This window comes from Corylus avellana, chromosome ca6 (genome assembly GCF_901000735.1).
Source record: "Corylus avellana chromosome ca6, CavTom2PMs-1.0".
Lineage (NCBI taxonomy): Eukaryota > Viridiplantae > Streptophyta > Magnoliopsida > Fagales > Betulaceae > Corylus > Corylus avellana.
The window spans coordinates 27,662,424-27,677,054 of NC_081546.1; the positions used below are offsets into that span (position 1 = coordinate 27,662,424).

Below are 14,631 nucleotides of genomic sequence, written 5' to 3' on the forward strand. Positions count from 1 at the left end.
TTTTTCAAATTAACAAAAATGTATATTTTTTTTAAATACATTTTTTTTTAATTTAAAAAAAATTTAAAAAATTTAATAGGTGCCACGTGTCAACATCTGATTGGTCCATGTGTCAGTCCTAACGGTCAACTAACGGATGGACTAACTTGGTCCTTTATCAAAACCCTAGGAGAGTCTTGTGATAAAAATGAAACTCCAGAGAGTAAGAATAAAGTTTCAAAACCCCAGAGAATATTAAGTATTTAACCTATATATATAATCTAATAGTAAACACGAGAAAATATTGGGAGTACTAATATTACTACACATACTCTCACTCTCTATCTCCCACTCTCATATACCTTTAGGTGACATCTACTCTCATCATTGGATTTATGATAAAGGATTATTAGATTTTGATCTAACGATGAAAATGAGAGTCACTTAAAAGTGTGTGAGAGTAGGAGTGTATGTAGCATTATTCAAGTATTAGTCTAATTAAAAATAGTTAAGTGATGTAATTACTTGAACTCAATTCTTTTTCTCTCTCATATATAATATATATGGGCTGGGATTGAGGCCCGACATAATTTCGTGTCTAAATTGCTAGCCATTTACGTATTCAATTGTGAGAGAATTCCTTATTTTCAATTTGCAAGTAATTGTGAGAATCCAGATCCTAATACGTGAATGATGGAATTGGATGAGATCAATACCTTTCCTTATCCTTGAAGTTCCCAAGTGTTCACCTCCCTTTCCCATGCCGACATATTAATGGATAAATTAAAATGTTGATTTGTTATGATGGGCATGCATGACCTCAACCATCCACCCATCATGTTCCAACGGCTACGGCACGGGCCGTTGACCCTTATGCTTCCCTCCAATTCGCTCTACTTTTCTCTTTCTCCACAATCAAGAAGATAAGCATGCATGGAGTTAGAGAAGAGGCTGTCTTCTATAACGAAGAATGAATTTATCCGTGGTAGTAGTGACGGTGGTTTAGCGGTCTTCGAAAAATTTGTAAGTGAACCGGATATATATGTATTAGGATGAGAGTTCAATTTTCGAAATCAAAATCTTCAATTCTATTATAAGTATTAGTTGCATTGAGTCTAGCTTATTGATGTCCTGATGAAGTTGGGTCAGGTTATAGTCCAGTCAAACTTTAAAAAGTATATGTAGTTTCCACCGTCTTGACACCTTCTACGCATCTCCTAGAGGATAAGTGTTATTATAGTCACACTTAAGTAAAATAGCTACAATTGATTTATCCCGCCTACCATTTTGCTTTAAACAAAAAAAAAAAAAATTCCATGCCAAAGTTACTGATTAATGTGTTTGTTGAGAAATGCTACAACACTCTCATTCTCATATTCACACTCTCAAACTTCCTGATTCGGTGTTTAAAAGCATTATTAGATCAAAATTCAATAATGATCTATTTCAAGTTTAAAGCCACATCACAGAGTATGAAAGTGAGTGTTAGAATTTAATTTAATCATTTAAATTAATCTTGAGCTTAAGTTTTGTCTCCGTCAATTCATACCCATTTCAATTAAGAGAAATAATTGGTGTCAATATTTTTCTTATATCATTTTACTAATCAACCATTAAATATTACATGTGTAATATTTAATTGAAGAGAAATATAAATTAATCCCTTCTTGATTCTTATCATCTTAAACTTTTAGGATAAATGATGATTTAATAGGGTATTAGAACAGAATGTTTTGAGTTCAAACCTTGATTTCATCAATTTCAATTAAATATTCCCCTCGGGAGTTTAAGATATAAAGTAGTCATCTAGCAAAAAACATATGTATTACTATCTAACTAAATTTGTAATGCATGTATATAAAGTTCTCTTCAGATAATGATTTTTATATCCAACAAATAATATTAACTTCATTAAGACTAAACGACATGGAGAAAGGTGGCATTTTGATCCAACTATAACAATGATATACCCGAGATCCACTCCACCAGCCCAAATCACGAGTGCAAGCTCAAGAGTCCAACTTTTGGGCTTAATGGGTTGGGCCTAAGCTACAAGCCCCAATCACATAAAGAACCATAGAAATAAGGTACAGAGGGTCTTAAGTAACCGCCAACAAGTGTAGAACCTGGCCGGTGTTGCATTAGGTAACTGCCACGTCCTGCCAGTGAGCCATAACTCAATTCCACGCTTAGTAACGGTAGTACCCCATCCCTTGGTCCCTTATTCTAGACAGTATTGTCAAAAAAAAAAAAAGAAAAAAAAAAGAAAAAGAAAGAGTGAAATGAGAATATTATCTCTCTTAAAATAAGAAACCAGTTCATATATATTTTATTTGAAATAGAGAGAATTTGTTTCTTGTCCACAGACGGTACCTAGCAAACAACATTTCATTAGTGAAAATCCCACGACCTACGGCCTAGTACTACTTAATGGGAGTAACGTTGGCTATGACCTGAAGGGGGGCTATCTTGTAAGGGAAAAAGATTAATAGTATTTGTCATTGTTATCACCACAAAAAAATTAGTCAATTTTAAATTTTTGTAAAACCATTTATAAAACTCATTTTTACATAGTAAGTAAATTATGTGAGACTTACACCTATGAGTATCTTGTTATAAACCATATAACCTAAGTGAGCAACCCATCTTCTTAATAAGAGACCAAAGTGTTATATATTGTCTTAGGGAATCGAATTTCAAAACTTGATGGATCCGAGTCCTTAGATGGGGAATGGCAACAAAGTACAAACTATTGCCCCCTACCACCCCAAATTTTTGTTTTGTTTTGTTTTGTTTTTTTTTTTTGTATTGTTTTTATTTTTTAAAACTAACTCATATTATTGGAGAATGCATATAATATGTTAGAGCACTTACAATGGCTTAGCTATTTCTTACTTTTATTTAAAATAGATAAGCAAAACACTAAAAAATCATCTACATTGAATTATGTATCTCAAATGCAAAATACAATATTTTTTATTTTATTTTATTTTATTTTTTGCATTTGTGAACAATTCACCGCTACATGTAGCGAGCATTGTTCACACATCCATCTCATTAATTTACTATTTCTCTTTCCACATCTATATTTTTTCAAAATTTTTTCATATTATTTCTCTTCCATTCTTTCTTTGCATCTATTTTTTTTCCAAAAATTAAAAAATAGGATCTTTAAGAAAAATAAAATAGATTATCGGATATATAATGTGTTTTAAAACTTATTAGCTAAACTAGATAAAATAGGTTTTAATTAACTATTTTGCATAAAAATATACATAAGCCATTGTGAGTGCCCTTAATCATATAAAAATGCATATAAAAAAAAAAAAAAAAAAAAAAAAAAAAAAAAAATTCTAAACCAATTTGAAGCAATTTGCCATTTATTATGAGAAGACTTCTAAGAGTTGAATATTCTCTAATGACAGAAGTTTATTTATATTTATTTTTAACGAACTCGTATTATTTTATGATGCAACGCGGCATTGGTTTCTCCAATACAACACTCAAAAAATTTATTGCCTACACGTTCTACGAATTGATAAAATACTCGAACTATAATTGTCAACGCCAGCGAAGGTCTTCCACAACCGGCCGTCACACTGAATTTCGATGAGACATTTGTGGACAATCTGCCACATAACTAAAATACAATATAAAACAGCCCTCCACTTACATCCGCTTGTGGGCGAGCGACACCAATTGCACAGAGTTTCGATGACACTCCGGCCGGGTTTAAAGCTTCCGTTTATATTAACGTTATTTTGACCTCGGATCCAACACGTTACACGTACAGTAAGGAAATTTACTTTTAAAACGTGTGACCAACTTGTATTATCATTATTTTTTTATGATGCAACGGGAGAATGGACTTCAAGATGGGAAAGGGGAATATTGAATGATGGACTTGTCTATTTATCTTTAAATAGAGTCTTATGAACTCTGCAGTAATCTCTAAGCAGTATTCACACATTCATAGAAAATGACTTCTTCCATCTCCATTCGAGGAAGGTCTTCCTCTTCCATCAATCCAATTTCTTACGACGTATTCTTGAGTTTTAGAGGTGAAGATACTCGTAAAACTTTTACTGCTCATTTATGCGAAGCTTTGCGTCAAAAGGGAATTCACACCTTCATGGATGACAAGTTAAGAAGCGGAGAGGAAATTTCACCGGCACTTATCAAAGCTATTGAAGAGTCAAAGATTTCAATCATTGTATTTTCTAAAAATTATGCATCATCCAGATGGTGCTTGGACGAGCTAATAAAGATCCTCGAGTGTAGAAAAAGAATGGGAACACATGTTCTACCCTTGTTTTACAACGTAAATCCATCGGATATACGGAATCAAACTAATACTGTTGGAGAAGCATTTGTCAAACATGAAGAGAGGTTCAAAAATGATGAAATGAAGATACAGATGTGGAAGATAGCCCTAATAGAAGCAACAAATTTGTCCGGAAAGCATTTGGATAACATGTATTTCTCATCACTCTTGCGCCTTCCTTCTAGATTATTCTATATTTTGTTTTCTTCTAATTATTTTACAGCCTTATATATTCATAGAAACAAAAAAAGCACATCATTATACTTGTACACCTGCTTTCATGCATGTGAAGTATGCATCAACTATATATCTTACATTTAAAGATCTCTACATGTTATTAATCTTTTAAATAATTTTTGTTCAAGATTTAATTAAACTCTACCGATTATTTAGTTTTAGATGGTATAATTTGCTTAAATAACTTATTCATGACCTAATAATTGAAAATGAACTTTCCATTTGTTGTGGTATATATAGGTTTGTACCACTAACTTTTCTTTATAGTAGATCTAGCATGTTTACTACATAATTTCTATTCTTTTTATATGAAAGTAACTCATTAGATGTCTTGTTATCTTTTTGTATTTGTAGGAATGAACCTGAATTTATTTGCGAAATCATTAAATGGGTAAATTCCATATTAGTAAAAAAGGCATCTTTTGAAGTTGCCAAATATCCCGTTGGAATAGAGTCCCGTGTACAAGATGTAAATTCGCTTTTAGCTATAGATCAGAAGAATGACACTACATGCATGGTCGGGATCTTCGGAATTGGTGGAATTGGTAAGACAACTATCGTCAAAGCTATCTACAACTCGATTGCTTTTCAGTTTGAATGTAGTTGTTTTCTTGGAGACATTAGAGAAACTTCCAACAAAATAGGCGGTCTGATAAATTTGCAAAAAAAACTTCTTTCTAAGATCTTAGGAGGTTCAAGTCTAATAGTTGACAACGTTGATCATGGAATTACTTTGATAAAGCAGAGGCTTCGCAGTTTAAGAGTACTTCTAGTACTTGACGATGTGGATAAGTTGGACCATTTAGAAAAGCTAGCTGGAAAACGTGATTGGTTTGGTTTAGGAAGTAGAATCATCATAGCAACAAGAGATGCACATTTACTTATTGCACATGGGGTTGATTCAATATACCAAGTGAATGTGTTGAATGATAATGAAGCTCTTCAACTCTTTAGTTGGCATGCTTTCGGCAGTGAGAAACCTTACAACGATTTTGTTAAACTCACAAAACATGTACTGAGTTATGCTGGGGGCCTACCATTGGCTTTAGAAGTGCTGGGTTCGGAATTATCTGGTAAAAGTTCGTATGAATGGATAAATACATTGGATAAGTATAAAAAAATTCCTAATAAAACAATTCAAGAAATACTTAAAATAAGTTACGATGGGCTAGATGAAACTGTGAAGGCTATTTTCCTTGATATTGCTTGTTTTTTCAAAGGACAAGAATCAGATCATGTCACTAGTATACTAGAAGGGTGTGGTTTATTTCCATATAGTGGTTTATCAATGCTTGAGTGTAAGTCTCTCATATGGTATGAGTATTGGTTCAGTTCAACTCAGTCTTACAGAACATTGGAGATGCATGACTTGCTACAAGAAATGGGTAGAGAAATTGTTCGACAAGAATCACCTAAAGAACCTGGAAAGCGTAGTAGACTGTGGTTTCATGAAGATGTTAATCATGTTCTACAGGAAAATACGGTAAGAGTTATATTAAAAATCCCTTTTGATTTTAGATTTGTTTCATTTTCATAAGTTGAGCTACTAGAAAAATGAAATGTCACATGCAAATATGTGTATGTGGATACAAATATGTTACAGAAAATAATCAAATAATTGGAATGAATTTAATTTCAAAACCAAATAAAAATTACAATAATTACAATTAATAGAGTCTGACTATTTAATTGGCTGTGTTTTTGTAAACTCATTTGTAAATTTGTTTTCAAATAACATGATAGTAAATTTATCTCGACCTCTATTTAGATTTTACAAAATAATATTTTGTTTGAGATTTTACAAAATAACAATTTTGCATGAATGTAGATGTTAATGTGACTTCAAGGGTTGAATAATCACATAAAAATAGTGACACTCATAATTGAAGGAGAACATGTGAGCATTGTGAGGTTAATCCCCCTTGAGAAAAAAAAAAAAAAAAAATCCAATTAGAAATTTTAAAGATTATAATTAAGTTTTTTTTTTCTTAAAAAAAAAAAGTATAAATACAATTTTTGGAAATGCAAAAAGTTTAATAAAGAAAATGTTTTCAAAACAATCAGATTTTTAAAAACAGTAAATTGTTTATGCACAATTGTTTCAAGTGTAAGGGTGTTGATCGATTTCATGTAGAGCAACAAAAGACAGTAAAAGTCTTTTAAAAAAGTTGGGTTAGTGTTGCTGCAGCATGATGGTGGTGGCCACCCGAAGCACTTGGCGACCTCGCGATTGCCGCCAAGCTGCCAGATAAACACCGCGGTGCTTGCTGCAGCCACTATAATTTTCAACTTTTTTAATATTTATTTTATCTTGTATAAATATTTCTCAATTTTTGGTTTTTTAAAAACATTTCTCAAATTTTACCCTTTTTCAAACTTATTTTCAAAATCCAAAACTTTTTTTATTTTTTTTAGAAACCAAAACACTTCTCTTACCAAATACGAAGCCACTTTGAATAATTTATTTATTTATTTTGCAATAACTAATAAAAGAAATTTGAGGAATAATATTACAAAAGAGCTGAATATTAAATGGAATGCTTTTAATTAAGAAGAATAAATAAATCATCAATGGTAACTACTTTTATTATTTTAAAGATGTGCACAGTTTTATGAACAAATAATGGTAATATATGTATATATAAAATATAAATTAGTTTTGAGAATGTGATGATGAGTCACTTTAGGACATTCCAATAATAAAAACAAAGTAGTCATTATGAAAAAATAAAATAAAAGAATGAATATACGAATATACGAAGACAAACATATGGAGTATAAGCTTGTTTCTTTTTACAGAATAATATATTGATCAATATAATAATTATAGTTCTAGCCACTGTTAAAATATGGAGAACTTTATGTTATGATTTTTCTGGTAGACTTAACTAAACATTGTCTTGGACCTTGGTAGGGAACAAACGAAGTTGAGGGCATATTGATAGATTTGCCTAAGTCGAGCCGGATACACTTGAGTCCCAATGCGTTCGAGAATATGAAAATGCTCAGACTGCTTATAAATCGTAATGCATATTTTTCTGAAGAGCCTAATTTTCTCTCTAATGGGTTAAGATTGCTTGATTGGCCTAAGTATTCAGGAGAATCTTTTCCCTCCAATTTTTGTGGAACAAACATTGTAGTTTTAAAAATGCATGACAGTCAACTCAAGAAACTTGAGGGAGTTCAGGTAGAATTATTGTTTTTAATATTTCTTGGTTTCAATTACATCTTTCAAAGTTCAAACTAATTTATTTCTTTTTTTTTTCTTGTCAGAATTTCCAAAGCATGAAAATTATGGATTTCACTAATTGTGAGTTCCTTGAAAAAATCCCTGACGTTTCAAGGATCCCACATTTAGTGAAGTTGATTCTTGATGGTTGCAAAAATTTAGTTGCGGTTCATCCTTCGGTTGGATACCTGAAGAATCTTGTTCTTTTGAGTGCTGTAGAGTGCTATAATCTTACGAGTTTTCCGAGCAGCATTGATTTGACTTCTCTAGGATCTCTTTTCGTTTGTGGTTGCTCAAGGCTTAAGAACTTTCCTAAAATTGAGAATCAAATGAAAAAATTAGAGTACATCGACTTTAGATATACTGGTATAGAGGAACTACCTTTATGCATTGGGCACCTTGTTGAAGTTAAACAATTACTTCTATCCGGTTGCACAAACCTTACGAATCTTCCTGATGGGATTAGTGAGTTGGAACAATTGGAGGAATTGTCTCTAGATTATACTGATATAAAAGAACTGCCTTCATCATCCATTGGGTACTTGGGTAGGATCACAACATTAGATCTAGAAGGTTGCACAAACCTCATGAATCTTCCAGATAACATTTATCAGTTGCAATGTTTGGTGATCCTTCGCTTGAAAGGATGCGAGGAACTTCGAGAAATTTTAAGACTTCCACCAAATGTAGTAGAAGTAGATGCTGGGGGGTGTGTGTCGTTGGCAATATTTTTAGAAGAAGCTAGAACATCTGAGGGGGTCAGAATGGCATCTCCGACATTGCAATCGTTGAGTCTTGGAAACAATGTCGTGACAGAATCGAATTTCTCGATTCAATGTGATTGCCCTTCTAGTTTGAAATTTCTATCTTTATCGCGTAGCGCTATTGTTAGCCTTCCTACGTGGCTCCACACATTTGTTGGATTGGAGGAACTTTACTTGAACCGTTGCAAGCAACTTGAGGAAATTCCAGAACTTCCACCGAATATGAAAAAGGTAAATGCGAGAGGATGCACATCATTGAAAAGATTTCAATTTAATAATATAAACGATTTACCAATGCTTGAAGAGATTGACTTCTCCAATTGCCATGAAAATATGGGGGATGACCTGCAAATTCGTTTAATGAGTGAGGTACCTCTCTTACACCTATATATATACTTTTTAGTGTGTGCCTTTGTAGGTCTTATTACTAAAAATTTGTCATATCCATGTAACAGGGATATTCTACGGACCGTAAATTTGGGTGTATATTTCCAGGAAACAAGATTCCAAATTGGTTCAGCCATCGTAAAGAGGTTTCAAATACTAAATGGTGTGAGATAGTTATCAATGAGGCAGTACATTTGGATGGGGAGAATACAACATTTGCTTTCTCTACTGTTATTGGAACCGAGGGTGTGCATTCTTTTAAAATTCTTGTTGAAGTCATCAATAATGGCCAACGCATCTATTTTCACAGGTCTCATTATATATGGAATTCATCCGGCTTAGATCATGTATATTTGCATTATCCTGGTTCACAGTATTCTCAGTTAAAGATGGATAATCTTCGAGTTGTATTTAAATTTGAGGGTGAATATTCTTCATCAAGATTCTTTAAAAGTTGCGGATTTCATCTAGAACATAAATATAAAGGGAAAGGTTTAATGGATTCAACTTTCTAAGAACTTGGGACAGAGTCTTTAGCTTTGGTTATAACAAGGTTAGTGCGTCACATATTACAAGTGAATTTTGGGTGTATACATAATATTGCTTCTTACCCCTTGAAATTCGAAGCATGGTGTAGATATTAATGCTGTGAAACCAACATGGCTCATTTACAGGAATGATGATGATATAGACATTAGCTTTGTTTTGAGAAATGGTGATGGACGCTGGTGGTACAATCAAAGGGCAGGTAGTGGTTGGTAACCTTGAGTCAAAGGATTCATCCAGTCTTGTGTGTTTTCGGTATGTATGTTCTTGAATGGCATTCATGTTGAGCATTTTTATTACCGATTTTATTACCCCTTGAAATTAATATTGCTTTGCTTGAGGGACTTGTTCGTGCTTTTATAGTTTTTTTGCTTTATATTTTTGGTGACATAAATTCATCAGCAATGATAAATACTACTGAAGGACCTCCTAGGCATATTTCAGGATTTGATTTTGCTTTGGGTTTGTTCATTATGCAGGATTTGCGTAATTTCGCAGGCAAGTCACATACCGCAACTTTCACTTCAAATATCATGCTAGGGGTGTTACTCTCCATTGCCTCTCTTAATGATTCTTTTTTGTGAAGTGTTAAGTTCAAATTTTCCAAGCGATTATAAATTTATAATTGAATTTTGTGGCAAGGAATTGACTTGCGATTCTTAGATAAATGTTTAGCAACTCTAAATCCTATCGTCATAGTTTCTATCTGTCATGTAGTAAGCCATCTTAGTTAGACCCAAATTACAATTGGTAATTAATGGCTACTTCTCTGTTTTCCTGTTTTATTTATGCAAGTATTATGCTAAGGCATTTCCGGGAAATAAGAATTCAAATAACTTCAGCCATCATAAAGAGGTTTCAAATACAAATTTGTGCAAAATAGATATCAATAATCTTGTACATTTGGATTCGGAGAAGACAGGATTTGCTTTCTCTGCTGTTATTGGAACAGAGCATGTACAAGATAAGCATTATTTTCAAATTCTCATTCTTCTTCCTCCCGTGGCGGATCCAGGAGTTGATTTTACCGGGGGCGTCAATAAAATAATAAAATATAATGATAAATAATTTTTTTTCTCTTTATATATTATATTTTTATTATAATATGGTAAATACAATAATAAAAAAAAAATTATACCACAATATATGTATCACAAAAAGCATATTTATATGCTAAATTGATATATTAGTTACCATGTAGGCACTAGTACAAAAGTAAAGGAAAATACAAAATACAAAGTGCCTAAAATTGCATTCTATGTGGTCTTAGAGAAACAAAATCATTAAGTATTAAATCTGAATCGAAGCTTTCAGCAATTTCCCTTTCAATGTAGACAAGTAAATTATCTTTAAGAAATTTATCTTTCATTTTGCTACGAAGTATTGTTTTAATAATTGTTTACTTCTCATACTCTAATGATATTATAATAAAATTATTAGCATATTCCGATAGCTATTAGCCTAAAATGAATGAATAAAAAGAACAAATTTAAGATTGGTAATAATCTTCTTAAACTTGTTGATGCTTGAAAAAAATCCCAAAATACTATATAAAACGCACAAAAAAAAAAAAAAAAAAAAACAACAACAATATTGTTTTAGAATAAGATAAACAAAATGCCAAATATTGATAAATAAACATTAAATTTCTTGACTTTTTTTTTTTTTTTTTTTTTAATGTGAAACCGAAATAGTTGGAGGAGTTTTTTACTTTTTTATTTATTTATTTTTTTAAAAAAAATTTTGTTACCTGGGACAATAAACAATTCAGTCAAAAAAATATTTAAAATTTTTTTTTTTTTTTTACTAGGGGCGACCGCCCCCAGGTTGCCCCTGCTTCTCTCCGCCACTGTCTTCCTCATTAAAACCCTGCGGCTATGAGTTCAGGTTGGTACGTAGGCTCTGTTGATGATCAGGAGTTCTGGGTGCGCACATGTTGGAGGGCTTCACCAGCTTTAAATTTGGAGGAAATATAGAGTTTTCTATAATCTTCATACGTAAAAGGGGCGTAGAGACGCGGGTGTTGAGAGTCGACGAGTTGAGGTGGAGCTTCAACTGCTGCCTCCTTGGGTCCTAACACAAATGAAGCAATTGACACTCGAATGGCTGCTTCCTTGCACTGTACTCGATGCTTCACGTTACAAAACCTTCCATTGCTCCATGCCTAGCTTGAACATCAACATATATACCAACATCATAATTATTCATTTTACCATAAAAAATAATTAAATGGAAGACAACCGCCTACCTTAGCAACGTCCCCAAGGTTGACAAGGAGGGTGCCTGCGCAAGGATGAACTGCTACAAATGCACCAGACTTGTCCATCACTTCAAGCCCACCAACGTTTTCATCATCTTGAAGTATGGTTAGAAATCCGGAATCTGTGTGTATTTGTACGCCAGAGGATCCTACAGTTTTAGGGCTGAAGTTGTATTTGTTTATCCTAAACTGGCAAGCCCATCCCTTGAACAAGTCACTCACCAACCCCATACTTTTGGCCAACTTTCGCCCCAAATCAATGCCCAGCTCGTGTATTGCTTCAGCATACGCCTCTATTATCTCCCTGGAAGTAGAATCTTAAAGGAGTCAAAAAGGAGAAAGAAAACTGAAGATAGTAGATTCGAAGGGAAGAAATTAAAGAAACCTCTGTTGAGGAGAGGCATCCAACTGAGAGCAAAACGCTCGCACGGTCGCAGGGGAACCCAAATCATAGAGACCCAAGGCCTCGTAAAGAGGATTGGAATTGCTCGGTGCCACGTAGCCGCTGCCAGCAATCACATCGGTGTTGCGCTTTTTGATTTCCACGGGAAGATCAAGCAGCTCTTTCACCACTTTCTTCATCTCTGACATCAGACTTGCGGGGATCTTGTGGTTGACGAGCCTGAAACAACCCCATTCTTCTGATGCTTCTCTCAGTTTCTTGTACTGCTCTACATCTTCCATTTCCTGCATATCGATCACTGGAATACACTTCAAATTGCCGCCCTCCGCCATGTTTGCTCGCTCTTTCCCCTGTCCACTTTTACTGAACCACCGCTAATATTTCAATGAGCTAAAGCCTATAGATAGGCAGAAGAAAATGTTGGCAATGGCTGAAAGGCAAAGCCAAAGAAAAATATGAAAAAGGAAAAGAAGGAGTTTGGGACAAGTCACCTTCTCAGACAAAATTGGATTGCACATGTCGCGTGGGTGACAATGAGGACAAACTAAAGGTCATATTCCAAACAAGTCACTTCTGCTTGCTTCTTTGTGCAAGGAAGTTGCCAACAAGTTTCTTGGCCTTCTTTTTATAATGTATTTCCCTTTAATTAAGGAGCACACTAGTCTATACGAATTGTGCTTTCTGCAACTCTCTCTCAATTTTTTCTAGTAAGCACTAGTCTTGCATACATATAGGATACCTTCTTCCTGTAAAATCTTGTATTACAAAAGAAGATTTCTTGAATAATTACAAAGAGGTGCATTCACCAATATACACAGCAGGTGTACATTAATTAAATGCAAAAGAAAGAATAACGAATACAGAATATAAAATCATGTTTCCTTCGCTGTCTAACTTCCTTTTCTACTTGTTTTCCTTCTTTATATGCTGCCAGATATTTCTTTGACAAGTTTAGCCAAACTTTCCTTTTCTACAATTTATTTCCTTGGCTGTCATTGCCGTTTCTTCCATGATTATCATCATGATTCACGGCATCTACTCCACCATTTAGTGCCTTGGATGTCATTACCATTGCTGCATGATTCATGGTAGAGATACCTTGGTTAACATATCTAAAATCTCGTATTACAAAAGAAGATTTCTTGAATAATTACAAAGAGGTGCATTCACCAATATATACAGCAGGTGTACATTAATTAAATGCAAAAGAAAGAATAACGAATACAGAATATAAAATCATGTTTCTTTTGCTGTCTAACTTCCTTTTCTACTTGTTTTCCTTCTTTATATGCTGCCAGATATTTCTTTGACAAGTTTAGCCAAACTTTCATTTTCTACAATTTATTTCCTTGGCTGTCATTGCCGTTTCTTCATGATTCACGGCATCTACTCCACCATTTAGTGCCTTGGATGTCATTACCGTTGCTGCATGATTCACGGTAGAGATACCTTGGTTAACATCCCCCCTCAAGCTTATGGGGAGGGGATGAACCATAAGCTTGACACGCAAAGTGCTGAAACGAGAAGACGAGAGGCCCTTTGTGAAAATGTCAGAGGGCTGTTCATGAGTGGAGATGTAGCGGGCAACTATGTCTTTATTGAAAATTTTCTCTCGAATAAAATGATAATCCACTTTAATGTGCTTAGTCCTGGCATGATACACAGGATTAGAAGTGTGAGCTAAGGCACCAATATTATCGACCCATAAGCAAGGAGCCAAAAGAAGAGGAATATGAAGTTCCTTGAATAGCATCTTTAACCAATACATTTCAGTCGCAGTGAGTGCCATAGATCTATATTTAGCTTCAGTGCTTGATCTTGCAACAACAGGTTGTTTCTTGGCAGCCCAAGAAATTAAGCAAGGTCCCAAATAAATACCATAGCCAGTGGTGGACTTTCTATCATCAGGGCTCCTTGCCCTATCAGAATCACAGTAGCTATTAAGTTGCAGAGTACCTTTTGTGTAATACAAACCATAGTCCAATGTTCCCTTGAGATAATGTAAAACACGTTTGGCAGCAGTGAGATGGGTGGACCTAAGGGAATGTAAAAACTGACATAGCTGATTTACGCTGTAAGATATGTCTGGATGAGTCAATGTGTAGTATTGCAAAGCCCCAACTATGTGCCGGTACTCAGAAGGATCAGGTAGACTTTTGCCATCATTTCTAGACATTTTGCTACCTGTTACACAAGGTGTAGAGGCAGGCTTGGCACCGGCCATTTTTACTCTTATGAAGTAGTTCAGTGATATATATCCCTTGGTGGAGATGAAGTACATGCTTGAATTCCAAGAAAGAAGGAAAGAGGACCTAAATCCTTCATAGCAAATTCACGTTTGAGATTTGTAATAAGGCCATCAACTGCTGCAGGAGGTTACTAGTGACAATAATGTCATCTACGAACACCAAAACAAAAATACAAATAGACAGTCGATGAAAATAAAACAAAGAAGTGTCCACACTAGAGCCTGAAAAACCAAGTTCTAACAATGCTTGAGAA

General features: G+C 34.1%; 2 protein-coding genes across 2 annotated transcripts; one reads left to right on the forward strand and one right to left on the reverse strand.

Annotated features, from left to right (window-relative positions):
• The first annotated feature begins 3,958 nt into the window (after positions 1 to 3,958).
• LOC132185517 (disease resistance protein RPV1-like) lies at positions 3,959 to 9,956 on the forward strand. The gene is made up of 7 exons (XM_059599282.1): positions 3,959 to 4,455; positions 4,895 to 6,023; positions 7,455 to 7,727; positions 7,814 to 8,902; positions 8,989 to 9,230; positions 9,595 to 9,668; positions 9,946 to 9,956. The coding sequence occupies exons 1-7, from the start codon at positions 3,959 to 3,961 to the stop codon at positions 9,954 to 9,956; spliced, it is 3,315 nt and encodes a 1,104-aa protein (XP_059455265.1).
• Positions 9,957 to 11,308: 1,352 nt separating this feature from the next.
• LOC132185015 (2-oxoglutarate-dependent dioxygenase DAO-like) lies at positions 11,309 to 12,560 on the reverse strand. Its single transcript, XM_059598831.1, has 3 exons — positions 12,112 to 12,560; positions 11,715 to 12,030; positions 11,309 to 11,630 (listed from the first exon to the last, which is right to left on the reverse strand). The coding sequence occupies exons 1-3, from the start codon at positions 12,459 to 12,461 to the stop codon at positions 11,379 to 11,381; spliced, it is 918 nt and encodes a 305-aa protein (XP_059454814.1). The 5' UTR covers positions 12,462 to 12,560; the 3' UTR covers positions 11,309 to 11,378.
• Between the last annotated feature and the right edge of the window lie 2,071 nt (positions 12,561 to 14,631).